This window comes from Grampus griseus (genome assembly GCF_964374135.1).
Source record: "Grampus griseus genome assembly, chromosome: 7".
NCBI classification, from domain to species: domain Eukaryota; kingdom Metazoa; phylum Chordata; class Mammalia; order Artiodactyla; family Delphinidae; genus Grampus; species Grampus griseus.
The window spans coordinates 98,101,936-98,120,654 of record NC_139001.1 but is presented as its reverse complement, the minus strand read 5'-3'; the positions used below and the strand labels follow the sequence as shown (position 1 = coordinate 98,120,654).

General features: G+C 41.7%; 1 protein-coding gene and 1 pseudogene across 2 annotated transcripts in view; one reads left to right on the top strand and one right to left on the bottom strand.

The window, feature by feature from the left end:
• The window catches only part of NCKAP5 (NCK associated protein 5), a gene marked incomplete at its 5' end in the record, with an annotated part of 911,020 nt that overhangs the window by 179,866 nt on the left and 712,435 nt on the right, over window positions 1-18,719 (bottom strand). The window contains 2 exons of the mRNA XM_082658819.1: window positions 2,748-2,786; window positions 14,544-14,612. Coding sequence (XP_082514945.1) covers window positions 2,748-2,786; window positions 14,544-14,612 — 108 coding nt within the window. The remainder of the gene's footprint in view (window positions 1-2,747; window positions 2,787-14,543; window positions 14,613-18,719) is intronic.
• On the top strand, window positions 9,537-10,524 carry LOC309824820 (ribonucleoside-diphosphate reductase subunit M2-like; annotated as a pseudogene). Its single transcript has one exon. The product of its transcript is annotated as a ribonucleoside-diphosphate reductase subunit M2-like (transcript).

The following is an 18,719-nucleotide window of genomic DNA, read 5'->3' as shown; positions in this document are numbered from 1 at the left end:
ATCCCTCTTTAGAATTAGGTTTCTCATCTGCTTTCGGAGAAACCTAATTTTATTTCCTATATTGTGCTCTTAATTAAAAAGAAATTTTTGTCTTTTTGTAGCAATTCTACAGTCTCTAGAAAAACTGGGAAGTGCATGTTTCTGCAGAACATGATTCTTCTGGAATCTCTGAAAGCCCAGGCATCTTTGCCTGCTTCACAGTATCCCTGAGGTATGCTATCTCACAGTAGCACATCTTTTTGTGTCTTACTGCTTAACTGTACCAAGGCAGACTTATCTGTGTACTAGTTACTACTTGAATTTGTGTAGCTATTTTTTGTGGCTGACCTGAGAGGTCCCATTTTCCTTTATATTGTACCAGACAGCTTTCTTGTCTCTTTTCTGAGGCACCATTAAAAAAGACAGGCATGAGAAGTCTTTCAACAGTTACACACAGAGCTGCAACAGTGCCCCTTCATGCCTTAGGTTTGTAATTAAATGAGTGTCGAGTTTCCAGCAGGAGGAAAGCAGTTGAGAAATTAAAGCCTTTGAAAAAGAAAAGGCATTCAAATACATTGTGACAGAAATCATGAGTTGCCCTTCAACATCTGTTTCGACCCTTCTTCTACAATAAGGTGACAATCAATTTTCAGCTGGGCACATACCCAGAATAAAGACTCCACTGTCGGGCTCCCCTGGTGGTACAGTGGTTAAGAGTCCGCCTGCCAATGCAGGCGACACGGGTTCGAGCCCTGGTCTGGGAGGATCCCACATGCCGCGGAGCAACTAAGCCCGTGCGCCACGGCTTCTGAGCCTGTGCTCTGGAGCCCGTGAGCCACAACTGCTGAGCCCACGTGCCTAGGGCCTGTGCTCTGCAACGAGAGAGGCCACTGCAGTGAGAAGCCCGCGCACCGCAATGAAGAGTGGCCCCTGCTCGCCACAACTAGAGAAAAGCCACGCACGGCAACGAAGACCCAATGCAGCCAAAAATAAATGAAATAAAAATAAATTTATATATAAAAAAAGACTCCACTGTCAGCTTCCTTAGGTGTGGATGTGTGATTAAGTTCTGTTCATGGAGATATAAGTAGGGAGGTGTGAAAACTTTTGGAAGTTTCTCTTAAAAGACAGCAGGTGTGTGTCTTTTAGCCTCTTCATTTTCTTTGGCTTTCATTTCTTCCTGATGGCTGAAATGTGGATGTGATCACTGGAGCTAGAGCAGCCATTTTGGACAATGAGGTAACCCTGGAAATGAAGGCCACATCCTGCAGAATAATAAGATGGAAGCCCGGATGCCAGGAACCCTATCAACTTTATGGAGCAAAGTCATCATACCAGTCATGTACTGTCCACCTGTAGATTTAGATCTGAGAAATAACTAATTTGATTTTATTTTATCTGATTTAAGCCACCATTATTTTGGATCTCTGTTACTCACAATGGAACCTAATTCTAACCTAATAAATGTGCTCAACTCTCTCTATTTATGTAGTTTAATGTAAAATCTGAATCAGTTAAAATCATTTGTAGCAGGAAGCATGATATTTTGACAGAAGTAGTTGGGGGAGAGAATCTAGCAAAAATATTATTCTAATGCCTCTACAGTACACATTTAAAATAATATTTATTTAAGTACCTTTATGAGAAGTAGTAAACCCCTAATAAAATTGTTTTCAATTTAAAAAAATCAAAATGTCATAAATGATTTTGCTCTCCTTAGCCACATCCTCCTGAACATGCCACACGATCTAAGGTTTTCTTTTAAAGAGGAAATCTATCTCACAGAGAGGTAAATCAGAATAAAAAAATTTGAAGGAATTAGAATTTAGCCTCTCAGACACATCATGGAAGGAGATGCAAAAGGTTCAGTAAAATTCACCAAACCTACCAAATTTGGGCAACTACCTGCATTTACCCACTCTGCCCCAATAACATGATCTGAAGGCAGAATAAGAAGATGACAAAGGAGAAGGTATAGAAATTTCAGGCTGAGAAATCACCATTTGTTGTTTTCCCTAACTTTATGAGGAGTAACTGACAAATATAATTGTATATATTTAAAGTGTAAAACATGACAATTTGATATACATTGCATGGTAGAATGATTACCAAGATCAAAATTATTAACACATCCTCACCTCACACAGTTAATTCTCTCTTTTTATTTTGTGATAATAAGGCTTAAGATCTACTCTCAGCAACTTTCAAGCATGTAATACCACCATTTGTTTTATCTTTACCACAAACGTGTTCCTGGGGGAACAACTCTATATGTTCCGTTTTATAGGACGACCACAGCAATTCTGGGAAGTAGACATTGTTATCCCTATTTTACGTAACAGGAATTAAGGTCCAGAGAAGTTAAACAAACTTCCTAACCTCAAAGATCTCTTGCTGAATTTTAGGCCTCTGTTAATGCAGCCCATCACAGGCTATTCATTTTATAGGAGTCAGAGGAATCCATCAACTTATTTAATGTTTGCATTTACTAAATAAAAATGATAGGTTTGCTACTCATCTGGGTGGGCCCATGGAAATCTTTCATCTTCAAAAGGCTTTCTATTACTTTCCCAAGAGTTTAAATTTTATGAATCTATTGGCCATTGATGTTACTGCATATGCCATCTAAAACGCACACAATTTTAACCTAAGTGAATAAATAGAAAAGTATTGTAGCTATCAATCATAGTTTCTGTTAGTTTGACAATGTGAGTTCCAATCTATTCACATAAGTACTTTGAAAATAATAAAGCCAGAAAGTGACCTACCTTTTGAGTGAGCAGAGCTTGCACAACTTGGTTGGCTACCTTTAAAAAATAAAGAAAAGAGTTGCCGTTTATAATAATGAGACTTTATATGCATGGACTCTAATTTATCAATAAGTTTCCCACAGCTTACTATAGCTAATTAGCTCCTTATTTTCCTCTTTCCTCTAGCTCCAGAGGACCTGATTCTTTTCATAATAAGCCTTTCCTTCTAGGTAATACTTTGCTTTTTCCAAAGGTGACCTGGTTGCTAATTAAAATGGTTAGGCTGGAAAGATCATTCATACCTTGACTCTCACATTTCCATATTTGGAAAAGTAATATCCTTTCATATGTAAAGTACTTTAAGAAGGCTAAAAAATGATACAGTGTAAAACACGATCCTAATTATCTGCATACAGTTTCTACACTGCTGATTTACAATGTCCTTTGCCTCTCCTTCCTATTCTTTTGCTGTGTGACTATTTCACTGCTTAAAATTACTTGCAACAGGGGTAGGTGGAATGGTGGAGAATAGGGGCAACTCATTCTTTCCTATATGCTCTGCTTTCCTACTCCACATCTTCTTTTACGCCATCCTCTTGTCATGGTTACCTGTGATAGAGTCTGATAGTTGTTTACTCTATCCCCCATTTGCCCCTTCCTCCTAAGTCACAAACCCTGATTTTTTGGCTGGACACATCCAAATACATTTCCCTGCCTCCCTTGTCACTGTGTGACAAACTTCTGGCCAATGAGTTTTTAGCAGTCTATTTTCTTGGACTTATAGGCAGTTTCTTATAAAAAGGGGGCTCATCCTTCTTTCTTTTCCTAGCTGGGATATGAAAGTGATGGCTGGAGCTTCAGCAGCCACCTTGACAATGGAAGTCACATATTAAGTATTTTGGGGCAGAAAAATAGGATGAGCCTGGTCTTGATGATGCATGGAGCTGCACTGTCTATCTCTGAACTGGTATATGAGAGAGAAATAAAATAGGCACTGTTATGTTGAGTTTCTTCTAATATACAACCAAATATAACTGTCACTAATATATTGCTAGAACTCTAATTTTCTTCAGGTATCAGGCAGCTTGTGACAGTAGGAGAAGCTGGGCCCCTCTCAGCCCAAGGAGGTGAATCTTGATTAATCTAAGCCAGTGTTGGTTATTCCAGTCCCTTTCAGCGACTGGCTTAGGAGTGGGCGTGTGACACAATTCCAGTTAACGGCCATGTGAAAAACCAATAACATGTCCATGATATTTCAAGAATCTGGCATTTTCTCCAGATAACCATTCATCATTTCTACATGTATTTACACTACGATTTCTTTTTCACCTGCAGGTTTCAAAAACACTTCACAAAGAGTCACTAAACTTCACCACAACCTTGAAATTATGTACCCATAATGGCTAATATTGATAAAATTACGGTAGAAAGGTGAATTATGTGGAATTTTTTAGTCAATACATACGTAAACTGTAAACATTTAGTGTGATAAATGAAACTGACAGCATTAAAGACCGAGTCAGGATATTTAAATATCTTAAATATAAGGTATTGCTGTTCATTCATTTATTCAATATAAATTTGCAGAGTATCTATGATTGGGATGTGTTCTTTCATTTCAAAGAGAACACAGCTGGTAGGAGGTTGGCAAGAACACAATTATAAGTGTGATAATCGTGTAATCATGTAATCATATTGGTAATTCTCACATTCAACCTAAGGCTGAGGACCACACCTTTATCTTCTCTTTCTCTTGATAACAAATGTATTTTTGATGATGCTGAACTGTGTGTGCTCATTTCTGTCTAGTATAGGGGAACAGATTACGGTAAAAATGTTTTCATGGGGCTTAATTGTTTCTTAACTCAATATTGACAAAATAGCATATCCTTAATGACAGTGAGCCACCAGTAAGCCTCACTGAAAATTAAAATACAGGCTGCAATCAACTTGTGGTTAGCAGACATTTACACCACAAGCAGTAAATGACTAGAATCAGATTACCTACAATTGGTTCATTGAACTGTATGCACAAGAAGGATTCTTTTCCCTATCAGAATCCTTCTCAAATTTATATTGTTGACATTAAGTAAAAAAGAAAGGCCTTTCACTGAAACTAACTACAGTTTTGAAGAAAAAGTATTCTTAGGTATTTTGCTTTTTAGTCCAGCCCAAGTTAAAGAAGCATATCTAAGAACTATCATAGTCCAAAATAAATTGTATTTTCCGTAACTGGTACCATTACTTTTTCCTTTATTACTTTATTTATACACGATCACAGTGGTGATAAATGTTATTCGGCCGACACAAATTGACCAATAGCATAATCTTGAAAATCTTTCAGTTTTTAAATGTTCATTTCAATTTGTAACTGTGAATTTAAAGTCAAACTATATACCATCTATTTTGTTCTTGCAAATTAAAAAAAAAAAAAACAGAAGAATTGAACTATTCATGCTGCTTAAATCAGGAACAATGTACCAAACTTAATTTATACCATAAATAATTTAATCCTTTTGGATAGCAAACTTTAGATTTGATTTACATTCTCATAAAACTGCCTAATATCAATATTTTCTTTTCTTCCTCCGAACTGGTCCCTCACTTAAACCAGTCTGTGGCACAGTGGTCGCATAAAATGGCTCTCTATATGATTTAGCAGGAGTCATAAACGAATACCTTATCTGTAAGAGCCTGTAGCAGTAAATATGTTATATCTTTGCAATCCAATATGTTTGCCCTATAGGCTTATAGACTCTATCTCTGATACAGTTCCTTTTGGCACATACTTTGGACAATTGTTTGCTCTACCTGAAAACTGAACAAAGATATACGAATGCATTGTTTCTTTACCTACTGACATGGGGTTCTATTACCCAGAAGGGCTCACAGGTTCCTTGCAGAAAAGCAGGCATGTGATACACATGCTTTCCTTGGTACTGCCTCTAAAGATAGTTTCCTGGGTTTTGTTACTACTTTTAACAGCTCAGGTTCCCCGATGCATCAACAGAACAACTATTTGGAGCTTGTGCCTGCAACCTCTAATAGCTTCACAAGATGATCCCTGGAATGGACCCCTGCCCTCATCATAGCATCTTGCCCTTAGCACTCGGGTTGCAAATAATCACACCCCGGCAGGCCCAGCTAATGAGAACAAATACCTTCTAGTGTCAGCTGACAGCTTTCCTCTCCAAAGAAAGAAAAAGGACCAGCTGGGCTGGGCCATGGGGACCTGAGACACACTGAGCAAAGGTGACAGTCGGTCCTTAAGCCCCTGGCTTGTTTGACAACCTCCCTCTTTGAATCTAGAAGAGGAGCAGGGGTGTGGGCAGCGGGGGAGCCGGGCGGGAGGAACAGGGGTGCCAAGAAGAGCGGCCAGGTACATCTCTCCTTTCCTCTCCGTAAGAATTCTCTCAGACAAGCCAGCTCCTCTGACACTTGGCTCATCTGTGACCCACACACGTCTTTGTTTTTCTTCCCTGTCAGATGAAGAGGGATGGGGGGGGGAGGGCAGAGAGAGGAGAATCAGGGCTGCAGAGTTGTCTGTTACTTTATTGCCAAACAGTCCCTGAGGCTGAATGAGTTTATTCCAGAGGGAGCCAATGCTCACTACATCCTGAAGACTGTCGGGGATGGGGTCCAGGGTGGGGCGTGTAAGGTACTCAGCGGACACCATGCTCAACGGTCCTGTCCTCCTGCTCTCACCCTTTTATGCGCTACTTTATCATGCCAAGCCACTGTCATGTCAGCAACGTAATGTACAAACCTGGTCGCTAAAGCGCGCCTTTTGGGAAATGTGCTTTGGAGAAGTTTTCTCTGCTTCTGAGCTTGGTTTACTGTAGGAAGGCAGCTGGGGGCAGGTGGGAAGAGCACTGGGGCAGAATCACAAAAAAGACCTGGGTTCAACTACTGCCTGTGTTGGTCATTCACTGATATGTATGGGGGTGGGGAAGCAACCTGATTTTTCTCATCTGTCAAGCAGGGGAACCGTCTGCCTCTAAAATTGTGAAAAAAAGCATGAGATGATAGACATCATCAGAGAAAGCACCTTGGGCAGTACCTGATCAAAAGCAGTCACCCCAAAAATGTTAAATCTGAATCCAGTCATTCAAACTTCAGAAACTAAAACACATTTTCAGGTAAGCAGTTAAGGAAGGATGGTTTGAGAAGAAGGGCTTTTATTTGTAAAGGGATGAAGTGTGTGTGTGTGTGTGTGTGTGTGTGTGTGTGTGTGTGTGTAAAATACATGCATAAATAAAAATCACTAAGCACCTATATTATTTATTTACTCTGTAAAAAAAAATCCTGTAAGACCCTGGGAGAGGGGGGGATTTATATATGGGATTCCAGTGAAAACTAATTTGGAAATTAATTTGCTGTGGATAATTTCCATTCGTTCATTCAGTTATTCAACAAATACGCATTAAGTGACCTAGTCTGGGCCAAGAATTGTGCTGGATCTTGGAGAGATAATGCTAACGAGAACATAGGTGCTGCCTGTGGTGATTAGAGTCTAGAGCAGGTACAAGAAGTAGATCATCTGTTGATTCTATGATCCATTCATGAAATGAACATGAAATGGACACCTGAAGCATGTGAGAGCCACAAGCGGGATCATCTTCCATCTACATTTATCAAGATATTGATTTTAAAGATGACTTAGGTTCCCAGATGTGGGCTATACAATGACAATATCTGATAATGATTCCACAGTCCAGTCTTGCCGTATAGCATAGGAACCAGAAAGAAAAGGAAGAACTGTTTTTAACCTGCTTCTGCCTTTAGTTAGCCTTGGTTTAAAAGAAATTCTGATGCTTTTTTCTTTTTTTCTGAACTACACCCAGAGGTCTGCTTTTCCCTGCCCTTGTGCTCTGAAGTGTAGAGCACGGAGAAGTCAGAGAACTCAGATACTACGGCACCCTGGCTGCCTACGAACCCTGGTCCAACTCGGATGGCCTGATGGGGAGGCAGGTCCAACTTCTGTGTGCAAAAGCTTTGCCTAGGAAATTCGTTCAAATTGCCAATCTCCTCACCCTACATTCTGCTTAAGAGTAGCTGAGCGAGATCAGAGAATCAAATTTTTAGCAATCGAGACACATCTTTCTGATGCAGAAGGGGTTCAGAAACACGCTCTGAGGAACACTGGGATAGGGTGTATTTTTTGCTCAGACACTGTTAAGGAATTGGAAATCACTCAATTTCCACATGGGTCCACATGGCTCTTGTATCATCACAACCAGTTTGGTGGAGACTTCATCCTCTTACGGATGCTTTCTGAAAATGCCCCCTAAAGCACACATTCAGAGACATAAGCTAGTGGTTCTTAATGTCAGCTGAATATTATAAGCCCCTGGAGTGCTTTAAAAAATGTGAATACCCAGCCTCCACTCTAGAGCAGAATCAGATCAGATCAGAATCTCGGAGGGGCGGCGGCAGCCAGTGGTTCCTTTAAAGCTCCCCAGGTTAAGTGCAATGTGCCAGTAAGAGTGAGAACCACTCATCTTTCTAGATCTCAGACTTCACCCGCTCCAGCTCTTTCTCCTAAAGATGCCCTTTCAGTTCTGCCCCCTTCACCACCTGCCCGCCCGCCCACTGCTCCGCCTGCCCTTTGGTGACTCTGCTGTATATTCTCCAAGACCCAGCGTAGCCTCGTTCCTCTGTGAGTTTCCCTCACCTCCTTCCTCTGGGATTAACCACGCCCCTCACTTCTCCTGCTAGGCTGGGGGTACCTCGAGATCCCAGGGCCTGGGCATGGCTGATATCCCATAAAGGTTTGGAGGATACAGCTGAATCCATCTAAAAGCAAGGCAGCGGTCTGAGGAGATGGTATGTGTCATCATCTTCTCTACTTGAGAATAAGCTGGTCTTAAAGGAACTGGCCAAAGTGATACTGAGAATAAAGAGCGCTTCACTGCTTGCCAGCAAGCCGTCAAACGGCTGGACAAAGATGCTAGATACAAACATGAAGACCTCCAGTGCCCCCCACCTCCAAAAAAAAACCCAAGATTGGTCCTTGGTTTTGCTTTTGTATTGCAAGGCAAGGAGATGAGGGGTTGGGTGGCAGTAGAAGTGGTGGTGAAGTGACAATGTGTGTGCATGCATTTGTGTGTGTGTATCTATGGATGTGTGTCTGTTCCTTCTGAATAAACACACCCTTTTATTAGAACACACAGAGGGAGTCTCCGACTCCCAAGTGCTTTCCCCAAATCCTCGATATGTTCATTTCCCAGAAAATAACAATCAGTACAAAAGGGATTGAAGAACACTTCAAATTTACATTTTATCCACCTGTGTATGTTTTATGAAACCCATTAGCAAGGAAATAACTTACATGAGGCCTTACCTTGTTGGTTTGTCTAATGAGTATGAAAAGCCTTGAAAAGAATTTCCAGTTGGCATTATTACTACATTCAACTACCCCTTTGAGAGTGTTCTCTTACAATGCATGGAAATGGATTGCCTACCCTCATGCAATTAGTTACAAAACAACAGGCATGTGTAATCGGGGGCCGGGATTCATGAATACAGAACATTTGTGCTGCTCACAGATGGTTCTTTATTGAAGATCCCCTCTTTGGCAACAGTTAAACTTCTGCACTTAAAGACGGAGGGCCCAGGACCTGCACGCAGCCCCACCTGGCGTCCCGCGACCCGCGCGCAGCCCCACCTGGCATCCCCCCCGCCACTGTCGCTGGCCTGCAGCAGCAGCATCTCCTCCAGCTCTCGCCTATGAAGAGGTTCAGGCTGGCGGAGTGGAAGGACACTCCCCCGTCGCTCAGTGGGACCACAAGGAGGACCTGCCAGGAGCCCGCCAAGCCGAACCCTAAGCCATCTGCCCCCAGGGTGGAGGATGAACCACTCTTCTGAAAGAAACCCCCTGCCGCTTTGTCATCTTTCCTATCGAATACCGTGATGTTTGGCAGATGTATAAGAAAGCGGAGGCTTCCTTCTGGACAGCTGAGGAGCTGGACCTTTCCAAGGACATTCAGCCCTGGGAAGCCCTGAAGCCTGAAGAGAGATGTTTCACTTCGTGTGTTCTGGCTTTCTCTGCAGCAAGTGATAGCATAGTAAATGAAAACTTGGTTCAGATTACGGAAGCCCGTTATTTCTATGGCTTCCAAATTGCCGTGGAAAACATACATTCTGAAATGGACAGTCTCCTCATTGACACTTACATTAAAGATTCCAAAGAAAGGGAATTCCTCTTCAATGCCAGTGAGACAGCGCCTTCTGTAAAGAAGGCGGCAGATTGGGCCTTGCGCCGGATCGAAGACAAAGAGGCTACGTACGGAGAACGTGTCGTAGCCTTTGCCGCAGCGGAAGGAATCTTCTTTTCTGGTTCTTTTGCATCTGTATTGTGGCTCAAGAAACGAGGACTCATGGCCGGCCTCACATTTTCCAATGAACTTATTAGCAGAGACGAGGGTTTACACTGTGACTTTGCCTGCCTGATGTTCAAACACCTGCTACACAAACGTTCGGAGCAGAGAGTCAAAGAAATAATCGTCAATGCAGCTAGGACAGAACACGAGTTCCTCACGGAGGCCCTGACAGTGGAGCTCATCGGGATGAATTGCGCTTTGATGAAGCAGTACGTCGAATTCGTGGCAGACAGACTTATGCTGGAGCTGGGTTTTAGCAAGGTTTTCAGAGTAGAAAATCCATTTGACTTTATGGAGGCTATTTCACTGAAGGGAAGACTAACTTCTTTGAGAAGAGACTAGGCAAGTATCAGAGGATGGGAATGACGTCCAGTCTGACAGAGAATTCCTTTACCTTGGATGTTGACTTCTAAGTGAACTGAAGATGTGCTCTTATTTTGTTGAGTTTTCTTGTTTTCCTTCTCATCAAAAGAGAAAAAAATCAGCTACCTGAATGGCATTAACCGGCTATACCATAAATTGCCCATAATCTTCATTAATGGCATCTTTAAAACTGTGTAGCTACCTCAAAATCAATCCTGTTAATGCTAGTGGGGTCACCTAGGTTGAAAGCGTTGACAAGAGCTACTCGGATTCTTACGAAAGATCTTGTCCACGTTTGGCTTTTCCAAGCAGGCTGGCTGTACATGACTTCCCCCTGGCTCTCAACAGCACCTTCCTTGGCCTCAAAGTGTCGGGAGTCAAGCGAGTTTCATCCAGCAGGATTAAACAGTTACTGCCACAAGGCAGTAGGAAGACATCAGACTCACTGCTTCAGATTTTAAAGGTTACTTATGATTTGTATATAAAACTGGCACATTACACACAAATACACATAGTTTGCACTGACAGAGTGAAGGCTTGGTTTAACCTAAGTTTGTTGGTTTCTACATCAAATACAAAAGTATTCTATTTACCACTAACAGGAGCCAATTCAAGATGTACTAGGTGATCAACGTAGGTTCAGCCTGTGTAAACTAAGGGTGTCATTTTTATTCTTTCTTTTCCTTGATGAGTTGAAGAGCTTTTGAACTCAATCCTGTGCACACTTAGGTATCCGTATCAGCCAGGTGGTGCCACAGAGAACACAGGCTGGTTTTGTGTTCTGGAGCCCATGTCGAGTACCGCGGGATAAGAGATGTGGAGAAAGGAGACTCTTAACTTAGGTCATTAGGAACTGCAGTGTGATCCGGACTCACTGTGGGTAACCTGGGTGTGCATGAGGGGCGGTACCATTTAATTTCTCAAATTGTATGTCCCCCAACTTCAAGTTAGTATGAAAGGTCCTTGAAGAGTCTTCTTAGCTGGCATCCAAGCTATTCACTTTGTGAATTGGTTTTCAAATCATCCTTGAATGAAAGGACCCACGTAAGATCTTTCTCCTATTAAGTGGTAAAACCAGGACTGAAACTGCTTCTCCTAAAAGTTGAGTGTTGATTCTGATTTTGTTTAATTTGTGTGTAAGTAGGTACTGGTGACTTAACCATTTGTACTTTAAAGTTAGAAAGTTGTTCTACTATGTATTTTTTTTATATCATATCTGTAGTTCATACTTTGAAATACTTACCCAGTATTATTTTGCAGTTCATAACGATTGAGTGAATATTGTTCAGTGCAACCGCTCCTAGGATTTGCCTAAATGTGAACATCATCTGCTGGATTCTTAAACTTCAGTAGAAAGCTGGTGTTACGTGAATAATTCATACATGTTCCACTCAAATATTAATTTCAGAAGAAAGTATAAACTTAATAGATGTATTTAATAGGGCTAGTTTGAATCAATCCACCTTTATGTTCCCTCCCCCCCTCCAAAAAAGATGTTACACGGAAGGTAATGCATGACACACACTGATCCTTTGGCCATGTTTGTTAACACGTTGTGTTGTGTGTTGGCTGACCAATGGCCTGTTCTGCTGTCAGTTTTCTTCATTTATTGTATTAATATAAATGGTAAAATAGTCAATTTAAAAACTTCTGTAATATGGGACGCTTTTCTACCTTTTAAATTATTGTTATAAAGTTAATCCAGATTATATGGTCCTTACACTTGTGCGACACAAAAATAAACACCTTGCCTGGCGTTGTCAGGAAGCAGAGTTTAGGATTCTACCTCCCATTAGCTGTGTGACGCAAGCATTAGCTTCTGCCAACTAGGGTTCGGTTTTTTAATCTGTTAAAAGGAAACAGACTTTGTCTAAATCGTTTCAAAGTCCTAATATTGAGTACTGCACCAGTGATCAATGATTTAAATAAAACCGTTCTCATGTCAAATAAAAGAACACCACCAAAAAAGTACAGTGGGATTCCCCCTCTGAAAATTCTGTCTTCAGTGGAAACTTTATACTCAATGATTTTGTGGGTGAAAACTTCGGTTTCACCAGACACATGCTAATGACACCTTCGGAATGCAGGCATAGAGAACGTACAGAAGGAAGGCTGTGAATTTCCAGAAAGGAATGCTGGGAGCTTTTTGAGTGATGGGGGGGATGACTTGTGCGAAAATTGTGACAACTAAGAAGTTTCTGTGGTGTGATTCACGTAAATTTGACTTCTAACGCAGATTAAGTCTCATTGGAAATTTCTGTGCAGGAGGTTAAAGTGGAACTTTGCTGATCAATACATATGACCCAAGGGCAATATTTGTTCCTTTAAATATCCTTGGATCTGTTTGGTCTTTCTTGCCCTAAACTTTGATTGGACCAAGTACCTGGGGAACAGGGGGGAGGGGGCTGAACTGGCCTCACTAGACACTGAGTCGCCACTCCTCCCTTTATGTCAACGTACTTGAGTGATTCTTTTAACTCTGGACGGTGTAAAGATTATTCAGAGTCCTTTTAAGGCTTGACAGGGCAGAGGAGTGCAAACACCATTTTGCTTGAGTAACTAATATATATGGCTGGAGATACGAAACAATTAAAATCTTAAAGAGCTAAACAGTTTTCTGGGGACATTTTGAGGGTTCTTCGACAAGTAACTGTGAAGCAAAGTGGTCCGTGTTACGAGGATAATGGCTCTTAGTTTGTAGGGCTCAACAGCATCACCCGGAGAGACTGCTGATACACAGATCGATCATAGCCAGGCCCACCTCCACTCCCAGAGTCTCTGATTCTCTACAGCTGGGAACGGGGCTTAAGAAATTGCATTTCTAACAAGTTCCCAGATGAGGCTGATGCTGCCAGCCCGGGGATCCCATTTCAAGAAGCACTGGTGTAGGAAAATATCCAGCACAGGTGGAACTCTGAAGGAAACACCATTTCTAGTTTCAAGGGAGAAGAGGAGTACATGGCGGAGGTGATGATGCCATAACTGGGATTTGAACCTGTGTTCTTTGTCATTCAACCCATCACCTTCTGGGACAATCAGTGGGGGGATTGGGGGAGGGAAGGGGGAAGGAAGTTCAAGAGCATTTGTCGGAAAAGGTTTTCCCAATTGTAGTGAAGAGGCAAAGACTGAAGATACATTGCTAGTTTCCGCTGGTAAGGTAGTAGAACTCGACTGAATGTAATTTTTCTTATTTTCTTAAAATCTCCGTCAGCTATATCATAACAGCTCTTAAACAGAATCTCTTAGAAGAATATGTGCAAGTCTTAGGGTATCAGGCAGATGACTAGAGAAGTCATCCCATCAAATGAGTAACTCCAATCACCAACCAAGTCCCAGATAAGAGCTTGTCAGGGAGGCCAACGGCCAGTCCGGGCTGGATGACATAGGAACGATGGGTGGTACGATCCCTGGCGCCGTGTGAGGGGATGGCTGAGGGGAAAACAAGGGCCCTGCATACACTTCAGTCTTCCCTCCCCTCTCAGGAACTCCGAGCCACCCACCATCTCTGCTGTCATCTCTTCATCGTCGTCGAATCACACTTCTCCAGTTTACTCAGGCATGTGGCCCTGTCTCCTTCCATTCTGCTCGAATTTTCCTCCTTACTTCCCTTTCTCTTCTTGCCTTGTTATCAATCCACTGACTTTTCCCCTCTGGCTGCCAACTGCGAACATCATCCCCACCCACTCTATCAAGGATTTGCTTTTTCAGAAATGGCATCCAATTGGAGGCGAGGCAGCGAGCCCTGAGGTGGCTTTTCTCATTCACGGGCTGGGATCACACTTACTGGACAGGACGAATTTATCATACAGCGAAGCATCTCCCAACCTATGCCCCAAGCATATTAAACAGTAACCAAGAGGAATTTGCAGATGCCCATATGAGGATATAGGGAGGGAGGGGGAGGGGACTGACTGACCTTCCTTCTCCACATTCACCATGTTTACAGCCTTCCTTTGAAGGCGAAAATGCTAATGTTCTCTGGAGACCGGTAACAGACACATATTAAGACCTGACATAGGGAATCCTAAACAGTCCAGCCTCTTGTCCAGAAGCACCCCGCTCCCCTTACCTCATCAAGACACCTCTCATACTGTTCCCTTTGATTTTCATTTTCCAAAGCCAACGCTGAATTCTCTGCCTGCAGTAGAGATACAAAAATTATACAGATAAATCAATGAAATGCTGTGTTGCGTGACAACATCTTCAGTACAGTTACTAACTGTATCTCCTCAGGGTCCGAAACACTCTTGTAGAAGAATCTTTGGCGAGTCTGCTCTAAGTACCATTAGAAATCTCTCGGGGATGGCTCCTGTCTCATTGTTCACGGAAAGGCATTTGCATTTAAAGAAATGCAAAACGTGATATTTTGAACAGGAAGAAAATCAAATCATGGCCTGATGCGAGAGTGTTCTGTAAAAAAGATGATAAGGTTTGCTTCATTCTATGAAAATGTAAATGGAAGAAATGCCTTAATCCACTTCATTAAGACCTGTCACAGTTTCACAACCTGGTATTTGTTTAGGTCACAGAAGAGAACCTCAGGTAAATTCGTGAAAGCGTAATTCCAAAAGCAAACTAAACATGTTGTGTTCTTGGTTAATCAGTGACTTTTGAACATGAGACTATAATGAGAAATTTAAGAATTGAACATACTTAAGAGTCCCTCGCCCCTCCCCCTGCCTTTTTAAAAGTACTGCTTTCCTGCTCCTAAGAGCCTTGTAGGTACCTTAATGTTAAATAAGTTACCGTAGGATCCTAGGTTGAATATGGTTACTAGGTTACCAGCAGAATAATAAGGGAACAAAAGTATACAGTATAAGCACATTAGGTTTTAGAAGAAGCATGGAATGCTGGCATGAAAACTGCCCTCTGTGTCTGGTGACCTGGGTTCACTTTGGCCACTGCTGGCCCCAACCTGAATCCTGGACTGTATAAGTTAACCCATCCCATGGCTGCCACAGTGATCACCATCCCAGTCTCCCAAGGAAACCTGGCTCTACCCACCCCTCATGACAGCCCTCCTTGACATTTAGAAGTGGGCATACAGACCTTTAGATCATTTTTTTTTCAAAACTATGGTACGATTTTTAGGAGGTACACAGATTCACATTTTCCCGTTATAGTTTATTTCAACTTTTTTTTTGGAAATAATTTCAAACTTACAGACGATTTGCAAAAATGGTACAATGAACTGCCGCGTACCCTTTCCTTAGATTCACCAACTGTTAACATTCTGCCACATTTCCTGTATCACTTTCTTTCTCTTTCAATTTTTTTCCTGCAACTTGAGAGTGAGTTCTTTATCCCTAACTACTTCTGTGTGTACTTCCCAATAACGAAGACAACCATAGTATAGTTTTCAAAGTCAGGAAATACAGTGTTTATTAATACAGCACCACAATCTGACCTATAGTCCTTATTCCAAATTCATCCATTGTCCCAATAATGTCGTTATGGCAAAAGTTTTTTCCAACCTAGAATGCTCTCCAGGATTGGGACCTGATCTTGGAAGAAGGACAAATCATCTATTGTCCTTCATCCAAGATCGTGTAATCTGGAAGACTTGTCGTCTATGCTGTTTGTCCCTCCCTCCCTCCCTTTTTTTTTTTTTTTGGAAGAGTAGAGGGCAATTATTTTGCGGAATGTCCCTTAATTTGGGTTTCCTTCAAGTTTCCACCTGCACGCCTGGCAGTAATAGCACAGAAATGATACTGGGTCCTTCTCAGTGCATCATATCAGAATCGTGTCATGTCCATTTGTCCCATAATTGGACATGTTAACTTTGATCACTTGGTTAAGGTGGAGTCTTCCAAATCTCTCCACTGTAAATTTACTATCTTTCCTTTCAGAATTAATAAGTAAATTGGGGGCACATACTTTGAGACTATGAAAATCTCCTATTCTGCATCAAACTTTTATCTACTTATTTTAGCAGCCATCCATGAATCTTGCCTGGATCAACAATGACTTCGGTTGAAAATGATGATTTCTACCATTCTTCTGCCTACATTTACGAGTTTGCATGATGTCATAAGGAAGTGTTTCTCCTATTTATTTATCAGTATGAATACATGGATTCTTTTATTATTCATAGGACCATGTCTGCACTCTCAGTATTTATTCTGATGCTCAGTTTTCTCAGCTTTGGGAAGGTGAATCTCTAAGCTGTGCCCTTTGACATATTTCCTTCATTTTTAAAACACGTTCTTTCTTTTTTGGCCCAGGGAAATGTTCCATGCCCATTTTGCTTGTCTGGTGCCCCATCCCTGAAAGCAGCCATTTCTCCAAGGAATCCTGCTTCTTTTTAGTTGGGCAATGATATTTGGAAACTAAGACCTGGATATTAATGTGTGCAAATTACTACGGAGGGATCACCGCTCCTAGTCTCTTTCAGTGGAAGGAAGCGTTTCTCCCTTCTCTTCCTCTCTTCCCCTCCCTCTGTCCTTGCACATGCGTGCGCACGTGTGGACACACACACACAACCCCCCACAGACTTCCTCCTTGCCCTCCCTTTTCATATTTGTATCTTCCTTCTTCTAGAGTGAGAGCATGGGCTGCTGACATCATTATATTTTCTCATTTCTTCAATCCTAAAGTGCGTACGAAATGGTCACACCACAAAAAAATAGTACTAAGAAGAATTCACATTTGCTTTTTCTTTAGAATGCAGGTATATAGTAAAAATACTGTGTTCAAAAGATACCAGACTGGCTCTTTCTCACCCCTCACACCTCAGTGTGGCTACACTATTTATTTGAAGCTGAAGCTGGAAGGGTTGCATTTATGAATATTCTTTATGAGATTCAGAGAAATTTTGAGGAAGTTAATATCTGCTTCTTTCTCAATTTAATTTTATTTAGATTTAAATATGTTTTAAGAAGCAGATTCACAGATACAGAGAACTCTAGTGGTTACCACTGGGGAGAGGGAAGGGGGAGGGACAATATAGGGGAAGGGGAGTAAGAGGTACAAATTACTACGTATAAAATAAGCTACAAGGACACACTGTACCACACAGGGAATACAGCCAACATTTTATAGTAACTATACATGGAGTATAACCTTTAAAAACTATGAATCACTATATTGTATACCTGTAACATATAAGGCTGTACATTAACTATACTTCAATTAAAAATGTTTAAATTGTTTCAAAAAAAGAAAATTTATTTTGAAATTCAGGTCATTTGTTTCTGATAGTATTCAAATTTAGTTTCTCCTCTTCTCATTGGTTTCATTTTATATTTTGAATATGGAAAACATGAACATGATTCCAAAAGTCAAAACTATACTAAAAGGAGCGAGGTGTCACTTCCTCTCCTAACCCTCCAACATCACCCCTTTCACCTCTCACAGATCTCTCCTAGGGCCCATCACTCCCTTTGTTCTTACCATCATTACAATCCTGTGCCCTGCCCCCCTCCCGTTATATATGCAAAAATCAACTGTTCCCCCGCCTTCTTTCCTACCAGTTCTCTACTTGCATTCTTTCTGCTTTATCACTTTCACGTACTATTCTTCCACCCTTGCCCTATACACCCCTGTTTTAGCCTCTTTGCTGGATGATGACCGGGGAGGCTGGTCTTATACTTCTCTTTTATTTCCACAGCATCTTGAAATTTTCCCTCTTCTTTTTCCCTTCACAGTCACATCTTCAGACGGTACCTTTCCTCTCAGCCTCGTTTTCCCCAGAATCATGGCCTCGCTGAGATGGTCACCTTAGGTCCCGTACACTTTCAAGCCCTGCCCTACAGCCAGTCCTGAGATTTGAGCTCGTGGTGTCAGACCTTCTCATCCTGGGAGTGCTTTCCTTGTACCCTCTGCTACCACCCTGCCCTGGCACACACAGCCTCGCTGTGGATAGTGCTGTGGGTACAGGATTTGGAGTTTAGTTTTCTGTGGACAGCAACTGAAGTTCTAGTGTTCTGTTTTCTGGTAACACAGAAGGTGTGGGTTCCGTGTGGTTTTATTTGTGCTTTGATGATTTGAATTTTTTTTGTTGTTTTTTTTTTGGCAGATGTATGAAAAGTTTCAGATTTAGGCCCGTTTGTTACTTACCAGTGAAACTTATGTGGTGTCACTGAACCAGGATGGGGAACAAAAGCTGAAGTAAACAGTCTGTATGGATGCCACTGTCAGATCATCCCGACCTGGTCATCTTTCAAATCCAAGGGTTTAAATCCCTGTTTCTTCTTCAACTTTCCATTCTAATACTTGGCTTCGACATTTTTCCTCTGGGCTCGAA